Source organism: Hibiscus syriacus, unplaced genomic scaffold, assembly GCF_006381635.1.
Source record: "Hibiscus syriacus cultivar Baekdansim isolate YM2019G1 unplaced genomic scaffold, ASM638163v2 tig00113726_pilon, whole genome shotgun sequence".
NCBI lineage: Eukaryota > Viridiplantae > Streptophyta > Magnoliopsida > Malvales > Malvaceae > Hibiscus > Hibiscus syriacus.
Window position 1 is genome coordinate 1693873 of NW_024063472.1, and position 22670 is coordinate 1716542.

The 22670-nt window shown below is 29.5% G+C and overlaps 1 protein-coding gene and 1 pseudogene across 1 annotated transcript; both read left to right on the forward strand.

The window, feature by feature from the left end:
- Positions 1-7197: 7197 nt before the first annotated feature.
- On the forward strand, positions 7198-7578 carry LOC120187817 (plant UBX domain-containing protein 5-like). The gene has a single exon (XM_039191434.1). The coding sequence runs from the start codon at positions 7198-7200 to the stop codon at positions 7576-7578; it is 381 nt and encodes a 126-aa protein (XP_039047365.1).
- Positions 7579-21472: 13894 nt separating this feature from the next.
- Positions 21473-22658, forward strand: LOC120187818 (annotated as a pseudogene).
- Positions 22659-22670: the final 12 nt, after the last annotated feature.

A 22670-nucleotide genomic window follows, 5' to 3' on the forward strand; every position in this document is an offset into this window, starting at 1 on the left:
GTTCCCTCTACTTTATGCGTGTTATTTAATTTTGGTCACTAGTCCTCTGTTTTTTCTTTAATTATTTTTATTATAGTTTATTCGAATTTATTCACTGGTTTTCATTTTTATTCATTTTAGCCACTGTTTGTATTCTGTTTATTATTCTATTATAATTTAGGTATGAAATCTTCAATTTATGCATTCTAGTCCCTGATGGTTTATGATTTAGCTATTATTTTTATTTTTATTTCACTTTAGTCCTTTTCTGCTTAGCATGTTATCTTTATGATTATGTTAATTCGAGTGCCTTATTTTAAATATTTACATTTTGTCCTGAATGATTAAAGTTTGGTTTATTTACGGTTGTAGTGCTTAGATTGTGAAATATTTACAATGGTTGCCTTTATTTATTGTTGATTGTGTGATTTAATCCCTAAAGTCACAATCTTTATTAATTTGATCCATCATTTGTAATTTGTTAATTACTCGCTAGTTGTAATATTTTTAAATGTTATTTTACTCGAAGAATTTATAGAAATGCACCTTAAGTGGCAAGGAGTGTGTTTTCAAGAATTGTTCAAATAAAATAATGCATTTTATATTCGAATGAATTTTTTTTAATATAATTAATATATGTATTTGGGTAATATTATTTTGTATCGAGAATCCATTAAAATGCCCCCTTAACTGACAAGGAAGGTATTTTGAGAATTGTTCATGCAAAATAACAACCTTTATATTTTTTAAAAGGGATCATAATTTAAATGTATATTCGAATTTGCCAATTTCAATATTTAGATGACGTATAATAAGTTATGTACTGATTTTGGGTGTTGTGGGGGTGCTAATCCTTCCCCACGCGTAATTGACACTCGAACCCTTTTTCAAAATGAATTTTTGGTTAAATGCATATCATTTTTTATCTTTTAAAAATATTTTAAAAGGTATTTTTAGGTATTCGACTTCCCTAACCCAAAGGTCGTTGGCGACTCCGAAAATATTTATTTGTTTTATTTCAAAGCTCAACCTTTTCCCAAGATTAAGTTGGATCGATCCTAACCATAGCCCCAAAAAGCTTAAGGATTGTTCCGACACCACTCATTTCTAACTTGGCATTTAATTGGATATGGACAAAGTGACGCAACTAGCATAATTAATTGTCAGACCTTTTAGAACACTTTTATTTCAGTTCTCTGAAATCTTCTATTTGTTCGAGCTTCATAATTCCTGAGTGTTTGTGAATTAACTATAACAAATGTTTCTCAAATCCCTTAGTCCACCTTTCATCGAAACTTCTCTCAATTCACATTTACTCTATGCCTTGTTGCCGTTCTTTAAATTATACTTCGTTAAGTTTGGTGTTCTTGTATTCACTTTGATTTTGCTAGGAGATTAATCTTGACACATAGAAACTAGTTTCTTGATTTGAATTTAATTATATTCATTATGTTAGGGTCTTTGACTTAGCCCATTACTTTAGGGAAATACCCCTAATTAGAGGATTCAAGTGTAAAAAAGTCTTCGACTTGACAACTCGAACAAAACTCACTTCATAAAGCTCGTACATTACCTCCATACCTACTTCATACATTACCTCTTAAGATTAACAGCTTAAGACTTTCAGTGGAGTGCCCCCAACAAAGTTAAAATTGGCTTTCATTTTTCTAAGTTTTTATTTTATGATTTCTTAAGCTTGTCAAGAAGAATCGGCTATAGTGTGGGCGTTAGTGAAAGTCAGGAAATTTCATCCTTAGAGCTTAATTTCCAAGTGACTGACTTAAAATAAATTCAACTACTCCACCATTTCATATGAAAAGACTATGGACATCATCAAACGTCATCAACAGAAGTAGAAACCAATTAGCCTTGCAACCTCATATGCAAGATGCCCCATTTTATCCGCTCATATACATACCTAAATGCCAAGCCCTTTTATAGTCTCTTTATGATAGGAGAATGCTATCTTGGTTTCTACAAGAGAATGATATGGTGTTCTGGTGTATCTTTTAGGGTAGAGTTAAGGGTTATTATTTTAACAGGGTTTAATCATATCACTTGCTAAATATTTATAACCTTAATTATTTAAAGAGTTTTTAACTCAACTAATATCTAGAGAATTTCAAGACTGAACTTTGATCATTGTTCATAACCTCATAAGGTAATATTTTATTTAATATGTTTGAGCGTCAAGTGAGTTATAAACTTTTCTAAAAAGAAAGAAGTAAAAACAAGTTCAAACTAGATAAAATGTTTTTTCATAGAAGTGCAACAAAGCTTCATGGTGGATGCAATGAATTTTTCTTTAATCACATCATAATGTCACATAACTCTTCAAAGGTCCATACCACAGAATCGATCAAATTATGAACCTTACACCTCAATGCCCCACAATTCTCGATAATGTCCCCTGATCTTTCTACATGGTAGCTACACACTGCATTAACATCATAGTCTTCAGGAATAGGGGTTCTTTTATCTTGGTTTTACTAGAGTCACCATGTTCATCTCAACCAGTATTGGGAGTAATTCTTTGTAAGTCATCAGAATTAGATCAATATGAGTCTTTTATCGGTTTACCCTATGACCTATGGTCCTATAATTAGCTGAATAAGATCCCTCAATATTGACCTCGACTCTTGTATCAACATTAGCACTTCCAGTTCCCCTATCATATCATGTTTGATAGCTCTTTCGATAATTTCTCCACACATGACGATGTCAGAGAAACTCCTAGTGACAACTCCTATTAAGTGATCGATATAGGGAGATTTTAATTTATTGATGAACATTATGGTGAAATCTCTTTCAGTTACTGGTGGATATACTTGGGATCCAAAGTCCCTCCATCGCTGAGCATACTGTTAGGACCATATCAGTCATATGCTTGTATTAACCTATGAAGGTCTGAGCTAAGTCTTTCCAAGAACATATTTGAGTATGACTTAGCTGATTATACCATATAGAGGCATGCCCAATTAGGCTGTCTTGAAAGCAGTAGATCAACAACTTCTCATTCTCTAAGTAGCCATCCATTCTCCTTATGGTGATATGGGAAAAAGGGAAGGTGATCCCATTATACTTCTCGAAGTCAGGAGCTTAGAACTTCGATGAAAGGATCAGATCAGTGAGCAGACTTAGCTATCTGTCATCAAACCCATAGAAAGACTTCGCCTTTTCCCTAGATTTTATCTTTGCCTCCAAATTTTCCAATTGTTAGGAGAGGTCATCCTTAAATATTTTCTTTTCAGATATATCGGAACCTCATTGTTAGCATAAAAGCACTTGGTTTTGCTCCAGACGTAACTAGGTAATTAATGCGGGGAGAATTTCCAGCATGATGTTATAGGCGTTCTCAATAACAAAGAAATCTTGAGGTTCAGATTCCTGATGCACTAGGGCGGGCATATGAATAGGTGTATAGCTCAAGGGATGAGTAGGGTTTTCAAAAGCATTCTTCCCAGCAATAACGTGTTTCCTGAAAATTTCCTTCATCTTATTTAGCGAATCTAGTTGAGAGCTAGCAATATTAGTATCAATTTTGGCCAATCGACTTCTTATCTCTTCTTGTGGTTCTTTATGCTCTTCTCAACTTTCTCTATTCTTTCTTGTATTGTATGTGTACAAAGTATTCTTGCTACTAGTAGGTTCCAGGATCACTACGATCGAAAAACTTATCTTATCATTCGATGTTTTATTAAATAAATGAATGTTATAATGCTTCAATAAATGTAGTACATCTAGATGTAAAAGATGAGATATAAGGATATGAATGCAAATAAAAAATGAAAATGAAAATGATATTGATATTGATACCAACGATGAATATCATAAAAAAAGTTTCATTGGAGATCAAAGTCTTCACTTTACAAAGTAGTTCATTTCACATACACGTTTTTGCTTGGTTTTCATATCTAAAATAAGTTGTTGTTTCAGCTCGGATCTTCATCCTTGAAAATTATGCCCTTCAAATGCTTTATGACATGTTGGGCTAGTGTATGGGCTCTATTCAGTATATGGTCTCTCACGGATGATATCTTTTCAATACCATCCAATCTTGGATGTCATTCCATCGATCAACTCTGATGCTTGGTTCTCTAGGCCATCTTTCTTCTTGTACTCTTTAAGCTTCTCTCAGCCATCGGTGCATGTTTGTGTATGTGACTACTTGATTGAGAACTTCTTTCTCCCTTTGAAATATTTCCATTTAAATATTCAATTGTGGATCAACACCTTTGCATCATGTGATGATGATATTATGTAAAAACATAAAAATGGCATAAAAACAAGAATTATGTTAGTACAAATAAGAAAATAATAAATGATAAAGGGATTATTCACAGATGAATATAGTACCTACCCCATCATGGTATCTACCCTGCATGCTTTTATTAGATGATAATCATACCCATACATGCTCTCTACCCATATGCTTTATTTTAATAAATTAATCCTAACCACATTGTATCTAGTTTGCATGCATTCATCTGAAAAGAAATTTATTGTATGTATTTAAGGCAAAAGACAAAAGTTTAGAGTTGTTCCTCTTCTTTGTATACCTATCTAGGTACCTACTGACTGACAGAGGTGCAGTATGGCTCTACTTAGGGTAACCAGTCTATGGTTCACTATATACATGGTTTCGGCTTTATAGGGAAAGGGTACTTGAATTGTCCTTAATGTTGATGCCTCCTTGGGCTGCCAAACCCTCGATATTCACCAATTACAGGCTTCAAAAGGAACGAGTTCAATTCGAGGAGATTCACTTCCCTATACCCATACGAGGAAATAAATTCCCACAGAGGTGTAAAGCGTGTATCCCAAAGGTAAATCGCTATAGCTCATACAGGGAATAAATTCACCACGAAAGCATAGTGTTCACCCCCACTTAATTGGGACGAACCTTGGGTATAGAGCTTATGGTAGTGCACGTAATGTGTGAGGAGGAATTCACAAACCTTTGACAAGCAAAATAAAGATAAAATCACTTTCGATATGAAAAATCAATAAAGCTACAACCATGAAGTCAAATATCAGTACAACTATTTACATAAAGAATGAAAAATCAATTAACCAATGTCCAATGAAAAGGATCATAAAATAATTTTAGACTCAAATCCATAATTTCTACCACTACGATAATGTATAAGCGATTATTTGCATGACTCTCTAATTTATCCTCAATGGAGTCACCAAGTTTTTGTAACCATTTTTTAACAAAATAAAATTTTAAGATCTAATTTTATGAAATGATGATGAGAGTCGTCATCGACCTTTGGGTTAAGTAGGTCAAATACCTAAAGATGTCTTTTAAAACAATTTTAAGAAAAATCATTGTAAAGATAAAATGATTTACATATTACCAGAAATTCGTTTTTAAGGGTTTGAAAGTCAGTTACAAGTGAAGAAGGGTAAGCACCCCCACAACGCCCAAAATATGATCCTTTTATTGAAGAATGGTCAATTTATTTCGAATTATTTATTTAAAACCTCACATTAAACATGAATCGAATATAAATTAAATGAATTAAACAACATACCAAAATACACATTGTCATTATTAAAACAAAATAATAATTTTATTTTTATCGAAGCATAATCAATTATTCTTTTTTGAAGTTCACTTTTTATTCGAATGTGGTATTGAATCGTGCTACTTCTACTAAGTTGCACTTTTCACGCCCATTCTACAAAAGGCGTTCTTGAAAATTCACACGAGTGCAAAATAAGCTTAGTGATAATTATTATCAAATTTTAAAGACATTTTACCATTCTAAGTAATAATATGTATTATTAGACTTCTCACATAATAATACGAGGGATAAAATATAAAAGTATTAAAGTTAGAAAACACAAAAACATAGATTAATCAAATTCATGTGAATCGAAACTAAGCAAGAACTAGAGAACTCAAGCTAAAATTCATAATAACATAAAATGTAGGTATTGGAAGTGCAATAAAATGCTAAACATGTTGGACTACAATAAAAATGAAGTAAATTACATGTACTAGAAATAAAATAAAACTCATAAATCACATAAAGGGCTAAAATGAAATAAAACAGAATGTAGAGTTCAAATTAAAAATAAATAGAAAATTAAATGTTGGAATTTAAAAGCACTGAAATGTAAAAACTAAAAAATAAAAGGGCAAAATAAATAAAACTAAATATTGAAATATTGAAATATAAATAAAAATAAAATAAGGTTAAGAAATAAATATTTTAATTTTCAACCCAGACAGTAATAAGGCGGGTCGTACACGAGGTGGGTCACCGCAAGGTCGTATAATGGTTCGAATGCGGAAAAATAAAAAGATAGCAGTTAGTAGCATAAAAATAAAATAAAATAAAATAAAATAAAATAAAAGGTCAGAGTTAGCGGTTAGTAGTTTTAGAAATAAAAAATAAAATAAAAATCAAGAGTTAGTGTTACATCCCAATTTAGGGGCTAAAAGTTTTAGATTTATAAAGTATTATGTTCAAAAGAATTATGGAGAAAATTCATGGACATTAGTTATAATTTTCCTCCCTTGTTTATTATAAATTTAAGAGAATTATAAAATACGTTAGTGCATTATTGTGAAATGATATGAAGTAGTTGGCAAATAATGGTTCAATCATACTGTTATTTTATTAAAGAAATTGAGTACCACTCAATAAGATAAGAGATATTTATTTTAAGTGAGGGCAGTTTGGTTTTTATTAAAAAAAACGTTAGAAAAGAAGCTATAACTTACAGACACATCATGAACTTGTAATAATGGCTACATGCACCGCACCTTTATTCTCATTGATGATAGCACACGCCACCTCCACCTTAAATCACTCAGACCTCACTCTTCCGGTTCTATCTTTCAAGTCCAACAAGAGTTTGCTTTATCATCGTCCCTCCCTATTATTTCATCTTTACGCACAAAAGAATAAGTCTGTTGCCTCCTTTTTGGCCATGAAAGGCGTTTCCTCAAGTTGGTAACTCTCTACAAAATTCAACATCTTGGTCTCATTTTGAATTGAACTTAATATGACCTCATTCATTTCTTACAAACACCCCTGACCAAACTGCCTTCTGATGGAACAAAAAAATCAAGTATCAAAATTTACCTTGACAGTGGGAGCACGAGGTGGTCGCCAGCGAGGTTGGAGGGAGATTGAGAGTTGCTCATGTCTCAACACATAACCAGTTGGTTCTCGGTTATGGGATCACACCAAAAGTGTGATGCAGTCTCAATGTCCAAAAGAGTTTCAACCAGCTGATCCGAGAACAAAAGTGGAACTTTATCTCCTTAGACGGGATGAAAACTATTTTGAACCGAATAAGCCCCAAAGTGCATTTCATGGTGTTGGAAGAACTCTTGGAAGTAACAACTCAAGCTCTACTCCTTCTAAGCCAACTGTTGCTGCCATTAGTATTACCACTGCACCACCCCCATCTATGGGGCTTGTTATGGATTCAACGTTGCCAACAACCTCAATTCAGATAAGGTTTTCGGAGGGTACGCTCATGGTCTCACGCTTCAATTACCATCATACAATCAGAGATGTCTGTGGGTTCGTTGATGCACAACGGCCATGGTTTCGGCCGCAAAGCTTGAGCTAGTGTCAAACTTATTCTTGGTGATAAGTGTTTCAATACCCTTTGATGAAAGAGATAAGTTTATGAATGCACATGAAGATAAAGGAAAATGGGGTTATGATTCCAATATGAAAAATCACGTGGGAGATGTCTAGGAAAATAAAGTGGTAAATCACAAGGTAAGTCACCCAAGTTTGGTGAGATCTTTACCTTGTATCTTAGTTCCAAGTGATTATAGTTATGACATGATAGTTTTTTTTCAAGATCAATTTAGTCACTAATTTAAGTAATTAATTATTCTGATGGTAACGTCAATTTTCAATTTTATCAATTGAGTCCTCAAATTATTATTTAGATTCTAATAAGTTATTTTTTTTAGGGCAAGAGAAATTATTTGGATACGAGTTAGTAATTTTAATGGCCTGGATCGTTAGGAAAATATTGGAAGTTGAATTAAAGATTGAGGGTGTTCAAATGGAATTTAAATGGTCGACCATTATGGCACGGAAAATCGAGATAATACTTTACTACCTCTTTATGCTTTATGGAACATGTGAATATTGGTAAATGCATGAATATGATAACATTGGTCTCAAACATGTAGTTAAGTAATTTCTACCCTCGATCAGAATACGATAAAAAATCGGTAACTGATTATGGTTCAGATGACTTTTATAAGAAATTGATGGATTGTTAGAATTAAAATTACAAGTTCTGTGGTTAGTGATAAAAGAATCATCTTGGATCTGTAACATATAAATTATTTCATCAAAGGTACTTGGATGGGAAATTATGAGAATATTCTGGTAGGGTAAAATTATAGAAATACCCTTATATTGTAAGATGACAAGAATTGTCCCTAGAAGATGACTAATAACTCTGAAAGGATATATTGATCTGAGAAACTAAAGATGTGCATAAGAAATACTAGTTTGCTTAGAAAATTTGGATAACCGGGTTTTAACCCAATAAGGTTTATGCAAGATACGAGAAGTCTGTTAAGAAATCATTTCGAGATCAAAGAATGTTCGGGAAAGCAATTAACCATTGGATCTCTAAAGTATAATTATTTTCATTAAGAGCTAATATTGAAATTATCTGGTTAAGAAATTATGAAAATGCCCTTGAGAGATAAAATAGTCTGAATTGACCCTGAATGAGAGAGTACTTTGAGGATTTGTACTTAACTCGATTAAGTACGAATTTAATTGTTAAGATCCTATCTTTGTACAAAAAAATTTATGATATTTCGTTTGTAGAATCTGAGAAGACACTTGACCAGAAAATATTCGAATAATGAGTAAATACTTGAAGAGTAATTTATCGAAGGTATTTTGCTGTCATAATTGTTCGGAAAGACTGAAGTAAATGATAAGATTGAATTAAATAATAAGATCGGATGGAAGGAAATGATTGAAATATTCTAGAATTGTAAAATGACCAAAATACCCCTGGAATGGAAATGACTCAAGAATGTCACCAAGCTTAGGAATGAATGGATATACTCAAGCTTTGAAATGAATAGAAAAAAACGTTGAGCACCAAAATGCCCTTATGACCTAGAATAAGCAGATGTCTTGGATTAATTAAGAAATCCAAATAAACATGGATGTTGTGCTACCAGTAAAAGTTGTGGAACGCAACTTAAGTGATCAACCAACGTTAGTGCTATATCATTACCTGAATGATATAAGTACCACTTGAATGTTTGTTCATCTTCTCAAATTTGGATCGATGATAATTCTGGAAGTACTTGGCTCAGCTCAACTCTAGAGCGCATACAGTACTAATAAGTGGGTATTCGTGAGACAAATCTACCACGAATACTAGAATGATTTTTTTTATATGAATAAATTGAACTAAATTGAAGTACAACGTGTATTTGAAATTCAGAAACGTCTGAATTATTCTGGAAAACTTTAAAGTAATCGGGATAGACTTGCTTACTAAACGAACTAAGTAACATCAATGACTGAGGATTGAATAGGTGATTGGATGAGTTTGGAAACACTGTTGAACTTACATGATGAATTGTCCTTATGGGTTATGAGCCATGGATCAAGTACGTCCGTATTTCTTGATATTGTTGAAACGTGGAAATGTAATAAAAACCGTTGGAAGATTTATTCAGTGATGATTATGAGGATGATCTATGGATCTGCATTATGGTATTAAAGAGTGAATACACTGGAAGGATAATGAATTGACTTGTTGACATGCATCAGTTTGGGAGTTGTGTTACTTGAGTTGTTTGATAATATGATCGATAGTCGTAAATTGTAAATGACTTGAATCTTCGATTCTATATTTTCATCTAAAATTACTTCGGTCATGTTGGAAAACACAAGTAACGCAGAAGGAAAAGATTCCGAATACCTCATTTGGTTCAATTGGGATGAAATCCTATGAATTCAAAGTATATTCCTGAATACCCCTGATTGTTTGGGTAATGGAATCACTCGCAGTAAATCTGAATTTAGAATTATTCTGTATAAAGGTTCCTGAACGTTTTTCTGATGCATATAGAAACTTAGTGGAATTCTAAAAGTATCAATCTGAAATGTCTGATAAGATCGGTTAGAAATCGATTCTCTTCAATAAGATCTTATTATTGGAATCCGATCAAATTGCACGAGCTTCATGTTATCCTTACCGATAATTACAAAATGCCTCTGAAAAATACTTGGATCCTCTAGTGTGTTCCCTAATTATTACTGAACTATTTTATTGGTTTTAATATGAGGTACACTGAGTTCTTTGGTTACTGTTTTATTAATGCACCAATTTAATGTGATGATTTATGGAATTTGTATCACGGTGCAAATGAACTTTTGGATTGAATTACAATAGTATAGCTCTGATCAAGCTAATAAACAGAATGGGCCTAATGTGACTCTTGGGGCCCCAAGATACATTAGGTTGGCTTCCCTTGCTGTGTGCTTAGGGTAAGCTATATGGACTTGGACTTACGGGCTTAAGGATACAAGCTCTAAAGCTTATCCTTAGGTTGGCTTTCTTTTTGCTGTGTGCTTAGAGTAAGCTATATGGAAAATAGTTTTGGAAATTACTGACGGTGTACAAGAGTTTAAACTATGATTTTCAAAAGTGAAACTTCATTATGATTTTATGATGATTTATTGAACTATTACTCGTTTATTGTACCTACTATGATTTTATCGTACTGTTGGAACACACTAGACATCCTATTCGATCTCATGAAAACGTGATACTATGAATGATTCCTATGAACTGTGATCTTCATGGTTTCTACTCGTTGAACTACTAATGGAATTCCAGATTATCTTGCAAACTGGTATACATTTGATTCAATAAGGAAATTATGGCTTCACATTTATCTGCATGTCCTTTAGGATCACTTGGTAGTTCTGTATTACTGAGCTTTCCGAAGCTCACTCTATTACTCAACATTGCAGGTTAAAAGAATTGTACCAGTGCAGCTATCGACAACAGTAAGGGAGTTCTTCCGGTATTGTTTTCAGAGTATGATACATGTGATTAGGGGGCATGTAATTGTATTTTGATTTATATACGAGTCTGGAAATCTGTTTTATTTCTGCATACTGATAAATCATTTTATAAGTTACATATTTTAATAAAAGTTTTAAATTTTCCACCATTTTTACAGTGGGTCGCTCCGGTGGCCCTAATGTGACACCACCCCAGATCGGATCTGGCTATCCGTATCGATCTGAGGGGGTTACATTTAACAGTTAGTAATGTTAGCATTTTAACCCGATCATAATAACGTGGATTGTACCCCTAGACGGGTCACCGCAAGGTCATAAAATGATTCCAATATAATAAATTAAAAGTTATTTGTTAGTAGTTAGAAGATAGGAAAGTCAGTAATTAAAATAGTAAAAGGGTCTAAATCATAATAATACAGGTTATATCCCGGATTAGGTTACTGCAAGATTAAATAGAACATTAATGAAAATAAAACTATCAGCAAATGGCTAAAATAAAAAGTAAGGAAACAAGAGCATCAAATTCGAAATATATGAAAAATTAAAAAAATGTTGACAATTTTGTAAAAAAGGGATAAACTTTAGGGGGTTTAACGTGATTTGACCGTAGACTTTATCACTCAAAATCCAATGGAAACAAAATTGGAAAATGGCAGCATAAGGACCTTAACTTTGCAATAGATGAAAAAACGTACGAGATTGGTGACCAAAACGTAAATAGCCGGCTAAATTTGGGGCGTTTAAGAGGGAATTCCCCTAATGTTTTACTATATAAGCTAACCTTTTTTCTATTTTGGGTACATGTTATCCTAAACATTAAAAAACAACTCTTTTCCCTTTTTTTTATTTCTAAATGTTCTCCCCTCCCTTGTTCCCATCGGCCGAGGGCTCTACACTACGCCGGTCGCCGTACGTCGGTGGTTGAGCCTCCATTCGACCACTATCTGCGATGATCGAAATACCCAAGAAACACGAAAATGAGCCAAAAACTCCTAAATCCCTCGGCTTTCCTCCTTAAACCCGAATCTAAGGTCAAAATACCTAAACACGCATTTAAACTCTTTTAAAGCCATCCCAACTTTCGGTTCTCTTGACTCTGGCAAGGCTACGACTCCGGTGACCACCCTATGACCGAGGTAAACGACTAACTTCCTATATATATATATATTTCTTTTTGAAACCCACACATTCATATACAAAAAATAAAAAATAAAAAAGGGAAGTACCTTGAAAAAAATTTGTGTTCTCTGTTTTCATTCATTCTTTTTTGTTACATTGATTTATTTGGGTTTTGAAGAACCCAATGACTTTTTACAAGAGTGGAAATCTAAATCTTTTGTTGATTTTCTTATGTTGTGGTCGATAATGGAAACAGGAAGTGGCTCGCCTCAACGATCGGCGGTGTCACTCAAGACATGACGTTATTATCGACGGCGGATGACTCGGCAGCTTGGATCTTGTTATATTAGGGTTTAGAAAAACCTAATGTGTGGTAAGTTTGGGTTGTCATATTATTTTTAGATCTGATGGTTGTGATGAGTCGGTTGAGGGAAAAACATGAAACCCTAGGTTTTTGGATTTTGGGCTTGGGCAATGTATTGGGTTAAGGGTTGTAAAAAATTTTATTTGTTATGGAATGTAATATTTGTTTAATAATAATAATAATAATAATAACAATTTGGGATAAAAATGATGATTACACAATGCCTTAATTTATTTTAGTCATAATGTTAAATTAGCCCCCTATGTTTATCAAAATGATTGTTTTGATCCCGATTCTATTTTTTTGAAGCATTTTGACCTCTAATGTTTCATTTTATTGTAAAAAGACCTCTAACATTTGACAAAATAATCACTTTAGTCCTCATTCTATTTTTTTGATACTTTTTAACTCTCAACGTTTTATTTTAGGTTAAAAAACCCTTATTTTGGAGCGTTAATCATGTATTAACTAATAATTTCCATATATAGAGGGGACTTTTTTCCCCAAAGTAAAATATCATGAGACCAAAATGCACCAAAAACAATAATAAGAGTCAAAATAAACTTTTTAATAAATGCTGGAGGACTAATTTTGATATTATGTCTTTATTTTAGTGGATATATGTATTTATAGGACTTTAATATATTTTTGGTTTATAAATATTGTTAATTATTTTACTTTATAAATTTTTTGGAATTATTAAATGAAACTCTAATTTTTTTTTTCAATTAATCTGAGTTAAGTATAAGGTAATATTTGTTTAAAGATAACTCTTAACATTTCGTCATTAAACGTTCACACTTCTAACATCTATGATACTCAAACCCGAATCCTCAAAAATATTAATAATTTCTTTACTACGAATATCACTTAATTTATACAATAAAAATCAAATTTATATAATTGGTTTAAACTCGTACGACTATCTCAACCCGTGCTTTTATGTGGTTGATCTTATATTTAAGTATAAAATTAATAGTTCAAAATTTGTCAATCATATAAATTATTAAACTTGTATTAATTAATAATTTATTCATTAAAATATTAATTAGGTGGTTATTAAGGTAGTTTATTGTATGATTTATTTATTAAAATATTATTATTTTAATACATAATTTAAAATAAAAATATATACAAGATTTGACAAACAAGTAAAAATTATTGGGCTTGCCTCAATGTTTGAGGCTTTCCCACTTGTGCCTAAAATTAAGGTTGTAAAATCAGGTAATCAGACAAGTTTTAGTCAGATTTTAGCAGATCGGGTAAAATCAGGTACATGTTAACTCAGGTTGATTTGACACCAGATCCAGATTGGGTTCAGGACAGGTCAAATCAATTTCGGTTATTTTCATGTTCATTTGACACCAGATCCAGATCTGATTCAGGTCAGGTCATTTTCAGTTCGGATCGATGTCAGTTCAATTCAAAACAATTCAGGTCCGAAGCAGATAAAGACCAGGTTAATTCAGGTTCGGGTGGACTTCAGTCGGATCTCATTCAAATCGGGTCACATCATTGACAGATAAAATTCAGGTCGAATGTTTACCGGATACAGATTGAGTTCATGTCGGGTCGTTTTTATTTTTGGATTAATTATTTTGTCATCTTTTCGTGATTGTTGAATTGCAAGTTGTAATTGTATATAATTTCGAGTAAATTAAGAGAAAAATAAATATCCATGGATCAATTTTGTAAAAAATATAAATTTAAGGACAAAGTTGAAGAAATGTAAAAATACAAATAAAATTTTAAAATATAAATTAAACAACACACATAGGTAAGGGACTAAATCAAAATAAATTTAAAATGTGAGGTTTAAATTAATATAAAAAGGACTAAATTAAACACATTTAAAAATTTATGGGCCAATTATAAAAATATAAATAACAACTAACAATGGGCCAAATGAAGATGCAAATATAAATTTAAGGACTAAATTGAATACATATAAAAGTGAAAGACTTAAAATTGAAATAAATAAAAAAATCAAAAAAGACTAAATCGAAATAAATGCAAAATATAAAGAAATAATGAAAATATAGTAAATTACATTCATTTAAAAAATTCAAAAAATAATATATATATATATATAATATAAGTTTATATATAATTATATATATATACTATATTTATATTATAAACTATATAATTATAAGTTATATATAAATTATGGTCATATGAAATATATATAAACTATATATGCAAACTATATATGTATAAACTATAAAAGTATATTATTTATAAACTATAATTTATATTAATATAGTATATATATATATATATATATATTTAAAGTGAGTGCTGGAAGAAAATTTTTTAAAATAAAGATTTTTTTTTGTGAATTTTTTAATTTCATTTGGGGATTTAGAGGGAAATTGGAAAATTTTGAGATTATAGAGAAATTGAGAATTTAGAGGGAAATTGAGAATTGAGATTTTATTTGGAAAGATATTTTGGGTTAATTAAGCTCATGCTCCTCTAACAATCATCATTTTTCCACTTGTATTTGATTTTTGATTTTTTTCATTTTAGTCATGGTTTAATTGTAAATATCTTCTTGAATTTTCAATTCGATGCAATTTAATCTTGTATACATTCTAATTACTTTTACTTTTCTATGTGTGTGTGTGTGCGCGCGCGCGCGCGTGTGTACGTGTGTGTGCGTGTGTGTGTGTGCTTGTGTGCGTGTGTGCGTGTGTGCGTGTGTGTGCGTGCGTGCGCGTGCGTGCGTGCGCGTGCGTGTGGGTGTGTGCGTGTGTGCGTGTGTGTGTGTGTACGTGTGTGTGCGTGTGTGTGCGTCCGTGCGTGCGTGTGCGTGCGTGCGTGTGTGTGTGTGCGTGTGTGTGCGTGCGTGCGTGCGCGTGCGTGTATAAACTATATAAAATATATAGTTTATAAATTATAATTTATATTAATATAGTATATATATGTATGTATAACTAATATAAGCAATCTATATATATATATATATATATATATATATATATATATAGAAATTGTGCATAATTTATATAAAGTAATAAAATATATTTTATAAAAAACTCTAAATCCTAAATCATGAACCCTAAATATTTAACCCTTAACCCTTAACCCTAACCTTAACCCATGAACTATATATATATATGCGTGCGTGCGTGCGTGCGTGCGTGTATAAACTATATAAAATATATAGTTTATAAATTATAATTTATATTAATATAGTATATATATGTATGTATGTATGTATATAAACTATATAAACTATATAGTTTATAAATTGTAATTTATATTAATATAGTATATATATGTATGTATAACTAATATAAGTAATCTATAGATTATATATATATATATATATATATATATATATATATATATATATATATATATTATAGAAACATTGTGCATAAACTATATAAAGTAATAAAATATATAATTTATAAAAAACTCTAAATCCTAAATCATGAACCCTAAATATTTAACCCTTAACCCTTAACCCTAACCTTAACCCATGAACTATATATATATATAAACCATGTATAGTATTTATAAACTATATATATATATATAAACTATATAAAGTAAATTACTTATATAGTTTATAGAAATACTTTTCATAAAATATATAAAGTAATAAAGTAATAAATGTATAGTTTTATAGAAATCCTAAACCCTAAACACTAAATCTTAAACCTTAAACCCTAATATAAATAGACTAATACTAATGTATATATATTTATAATAAAATTGTGGGCTTATGTATTGGGCTATGTAAACTAATATAAATGGACTAGCACTAATGCAAATGGACTTATTTTTTGGTTTTATTATTACTTATTCATAACAACAAAATTAATGGGCTATTAATGTGAATTAATCTAACATGCAACTAAAATATTAATTATGCAAATGAAATTAATATGACATGTACTACTATTTATGAATCATATAATATGCAATGTGACGTACTAATTATTTAACACATAATAAATCATGTTTTATATAATTTACATTTAAATAATTTTATTAATTTTATTAAATAATTTTATATAATATGTATGTATAACCCATGTATAGTATATATATATATATATATATATATATATATATATATATATAAACTATATAAAGTAAATTACTTATATAGTTTATAGAAACAATATGCATAAACTAAATAAAGAAATAAAGCATAGTTTATACAAAACTCTAAACCCTAAACTTTAAAGCATAAATCCTAAACCCTAAACCCTAATATTAATGGACTAGCACTAATGCATATATATTTGTAATAAAAGAGTGAGCCTATGTATTGGGCCTATATAAACTAATGTAAATGTACAAGCACTATTGCAAATTGACTTATTTTTTTGTTTTATTATTATTTATTCATAACAACAAAATAAATGGGCTATTAATGTGAATTAACCTAACATGCAACTAAAATACTAATTATGCAAATGAAATTAATATGGCATGTACTACTATTTATTAACCATATATATATGTGACATACTAATTATTTAAACCAAATTAACCATGTTTTATATAATTTACATTTGAATAATTTTATTAATTTTATTAAATAATTTTATATAATATGTATGTATAAACCATGTATAGTATATATAAACTATATATATATATATATATATATATATATATATAAACTATAAAAAGTAAATTACTTATATAATTTATAGAAATACTATGCATTAACTATATAAAGTAATAAAGTATACAGTTTATAAAAATCCTAAATCATAAACCCTAAACCCTAAATTTTAAACTATAAACACTAAACCCTAAACCCTAATGTAAATAAACTAGCACTAATACATATATATTTGTAATAAAAGAGTGAACTTATGTATCGGGCCTATGTAAACTAATGTAAATGAACTAACACTAATACAAATAGACTTATTTTTTGGTTTTATTATTACTTATTCATAACAACAAAATAAATGGGCTATTAATGTGAATTAACCTAACATGCAACTAAAATACTAATTATGCAAATGAAATTAATATGGCATGTACTACTATTTATGAACCATATAATATGCAATTTGACATACTAATTATTTAACACCAAATTAATCATGTGTTATATAATTTACATTTAAATAATTTTATCAATTTTATTAAATAATTTTATATAATATGCATGTATAAATCATGTATAGTATATATAAACTATATATATATATATATATATATATATATATATAAACTATAAAAAGTAAATTACTTATATAGTTATAGAAACACTATGCATAAACTATATAAAGTAATAAAGTATATAGTTTATAGAAACCCTAAATCATTAACCCTTAACTTTAAACCATAAATACTAAACCCTAAACCATAAACCATAATATAAATAGACTAGCACTAATGCATATATATTTGTAATAAAAGAGTGCACTTATGTATTGGGCCTATGTAAACTAATGTAAATGGACTAGCACTAATGCAAATGGACTTATTTTTTGGTTTTATTATTACTTATTCATAACAACAAAATAAATGGGCTATTAATTTGAATTAATCTAACATGCAACTAAAATACTAATTATGCAAATGAAATTAATGTGGCATGTACTACTATTTATGAACCATATAATATGCAATGTGACATACTAATTATTTAACACCAAATTAATCATGTTTTATGTAATTTACATTTAAATAATTTTATTAATTTTATTAAATAATTTTATATAATATGTATGTATAAACCATGTATAGTATATATATATATATATGAACTAAATTACTTACTATATAGTTTATAGAAATACTATGCATAAACTATATAAAGTAATAAAATATATAGTATATAAAAACCCTAAACCCTCAACTTTAAACCACAAGCACTAAGCCATAAACCATAAACTCAAATGTAAATGGACTAGCACTATTGCAAATAGACTTATTTTTTGGTTTTATTATTACTTATTCATAACAACAAAATAAATGGGCTATTAATGTGAATTAACCTAACATGCAACTAAAATACTAATTATGCAAATGAAATTAATATGGCATGTACTACTATTTATGAACCATATAATATGTAATGTGGCATACTAATTATTTAACACCAAATTAATCATGTTTTATATAATTTACATTTAAATAATTTTATTAAATTTATTAAATAATTTTATATAATATGTATGTATAAACCATGTATAGTATATATATATATATATATATAAGGTAAATTACTTATATAGTTTATAGAAAACCTATGCATAAACTATATAAAGTAATAAAGTATATAGTTTATAAAAACCCTAAACCCTAAACTTTAAACTACAAACACTAAGCCATAAACCATAAACTCTAATGTAAATGGACTAGCACTAATGCATATATATTTGTAATAAAAGATTGGACTTATGTATTAGGCCTTTGTAAACTAATGTAAATGGACTAGCACTATTGCAAATAGACTTATTTTTTGGTTTTATTATTACTTATTCATAGCAACAAAATAAATGGGCTATTAATGTGAATTAACCTAACATGCAACTAAAATATTAATTATACAAATGAAATTAATATGACATGTACTACTATTTATGAACCATATAATATGCAATGTGACATACTAATTATTTAACACCTAATTAATCATGTTTTATATAATTTACATTTAAATAATTTTATTAATTTTATTAAATAATTTTATATAATATGTATGTATAAACCATGTATAGTATATATAAACTATATATATATATATATATATATATATATATATATATATATAAACTATAAAAAGTATATTACTTATATAGTTTATAGAAAAACTATGCATAAAATATAAAAGTAATAAACTATATAGTTTATAGAAATACTAAACCCTAAACCATAAACTTTAAATTATAAACACTAAACACTAAACTTTAAACCATAAACACTAAACACTAAACCATAAACCCTCATGTAAATGGACTAGCACTAATGCATATATATTTGTAATAAAAGAGTGTGCTTATGTATTGGGCCTATTTAAACTAATGTAAATGGACTAGCACTATTGTAAATGGACTTATTTTTGGATTTTATTATTACTTATTCATAGCAACAAAATAAATGGGTTATTAATGTGAATTAACCTAACATGCAACTAAAATACTAATTATGCAAATGAAATTAATATGACATGTACTACTATTTATGAACCATATAATAAGCAATGTGACATACTAATTATTTAACACCTAATTAATCATGTTTTATATAATTGACATTTTAATAAATTTATTAATTTTATTAAATAATCTTATATAATATGTATGTATAAACCATGTATAATATATATATATATATATATATATATATATACTATATAAAGTAAATTACTTATATAGTTTATAGAAACACTATGCATAAACTATATAAAGTAATAAAATATATAATTTATGGAAACCCTAAACTTTAAACCATAAACAATAACCACTAAACCATAAACCATAATATAAATAGACTAGCACTAATGCATATACATTTGTAATAAAAGAGTGGGCTTATGTATTGGGCCTATGTAAACTAATGTATTGCCAAAATTATTTATATTAATAATGTAAAACGTTAATATATATTACATAATAAATATTTTCATTCTTAATATTATTTTTTCTTTATATAAATTAAACTATATTAAATTTCCTTTTCATTATTAATCATGTTTTATATAATTTACATTTAAATAATTTTATTATTTTATTAAATAATTTTATTATTTTATTAAATAATTTTATATAATAGGTCTATTTATTAATTTAATTATCATAATAAATATTTTATTATAACATTTAAAAAGTAATCATATTAATTTTTTAATTACATCATAAACTAAAAAAACTCATAATTTTATTAAAATCTTATAATTTCGTCCATGATAATATATAAGTAAGGTAAATATCAGATCAGGTGATTAACAAGTCGGATCATTTACAGGTCAGGTTGAAAACAGGTCATATTGAAAACAGGTCGGGTAATACCAGTTATTTACCAGGTCAATCTCGGGTTCGGGTTTATATCAGTCGGATGCAGTTCGGGTTCGAGTATCATATTTTCAGTTCAATTCGAGTTCAGGTCGTTCTTAGGTCAGATGCAGGTCGGGTTCAGATCCACAATTTCCAGGTCCAACTCGGGTTCAGGTCAACACCAGTTCTAACTCGAGTCGGTTTCGGAAGGCCACAACATAGGTCAAAAACAGTTTTGACTCGAGTCGATTTCAGTTAGTTTTGCAGGTCGGGTCAGCTTTTTACACCCCTACCTAAAATTCCAGAATTGATTTCTTTTGGCGGCAATTTTCACTTATGTTTGTTTTTCTTTTAAATAGGTGGTGACACATGTTAACATCTACTTGGTGAAATTTTTTATTTAATTAAAATATTAAAACTAATTAAAAAAATATTAATTAAGTTATGACATGTGTAACTATTAAAATATATCTCAATAATCGATTGACATGACACAATTATTTTTTTAAATTAAATTAAAGGGTAAACTACAAAGTTTGTCACTTTTGTTTAATTTTTATAAATGTATGGTTGCTCGATTAAAAAAAACATAATATATGATCACTTTTGTTTCATTTTAACTAAGATGTGGTCGTTGAGACGTTAGCTACCGTGAGTTGTACGATGTGACACGTTAGTGAAAATGTTTAATTTTTATTTAAACCCTGAAACTTTAGATAAATTACTAATAATGAGTATTTTTATAATTCTAAAATAATTTAAAGATAAAATATCAATTTACCTTTTTTTTTTCATATGTTTTCTTCCCAAAACCTAACTTCTCCGCCTCCCCTGCTTCATCTCTAAACCACTCCGGTTAAAGCTTCATGAATATCTTTGGCAACTCTAATCTCATCGAAGAGATCCAAGACACAAGCCCATATTCTTTTGTTTAAATCTAAACTATCTTTGCTCCCATACCCAATATGATTGCTATAGATACCATTACTTATGGTTACAGGAATATTGTCATGGCACCCAACGGCAATTATTGGAGACAAGTACGCAAAAGTTGTATCGTAGAGCTTTTAACTGCAAAAATATCTGAGTCATTTGAATCAATTAGACAAGAGAAAGTCTCGAATCTCGTCAAAATACGTATCATATAATGAAGGGTCGCCGATCAACCTTAGCAAGAAAATATTTGGCTTAACATATGATATCACATCAAGAGCAGCATTCAGTAGTAAGTACAACGATAAGGATTCCTGCTCATCGATTGTAGAGGAGATAGTAAAGATGTCTTCTGGGTTTAGTATCGTAGACATATACCCTTCTTCAAAGTGGTTCGACTGGAGCAAAAAACTCGAGACTTCGTTTAAAAAGAGAGATAAGGTACTTTAATTCATCATCGAAGACCATAGAGAGATTGGAGAGAGGCAAAATAGGTGATGAAGGAGAAGAAGCCAGGGAAGACCTCGTTACTGTTCTTTTAAAAATTCAACAAGTTGGACAGCTAAAACTTCCCACTGACAACGACATCAAAGCAAACATTTGGGTTAGTATGTCAATTTCTTGTATTTGTTTTAGATTAGAATCTTTCATATTTTATGTTCTGTTTTTTGAACTAATGTTGCTCATAATCACTCAGGATATTTTCAATGGGGGGAGTGAGACATCATCAACAATTGTCGATTGGGTTATGTAGGAAATGATGAGGAATCCAAGGGTGCTAAAAAAGGCACAAAATGAGGTAAGAAGCATCTGTAATGGAAAAGGAGATGTGGATGAAACAAATATTGAAGAACTAAAATACTTGACATTAGTAATCAAGGAAACCTTAAGGTTACACCCTTCATTTCCTCTGCTTGTTCCAAGAGAAAGTAGAGAGGATTGCGAAATTAATGGATATGGTATACCTGCAAAGACAAGGGTCATCGTCAACGCATGGGCTATTGCAAGAGATCCAAAGTATTGGATCGAACCGGAAACATTTTTTTCAGGTCCTGAAAGGTTCTTGAATAGTTCGAGTGATTACAAAGGAACAAATTTAGATTTCATCCCTTTTGGTGCAGGAAGAAGGATGTGTCCTGGCATATTGTATCAAATCCTAACATTGAGTTGCCTTTGGCTAAATTACTTTATCATTTTGATTGGAAGCTTCAAGAATAGCTTTGAAATCTT

Coding starts and splice junctions, on each gene's coding strand:
- LOC120187817 (XM_039191434.1), top strand. CDS start 7,198: ATGCAGTCTCAATGTCCAAAAGAGTTTCAACCAGCTGATCCGAGAACA.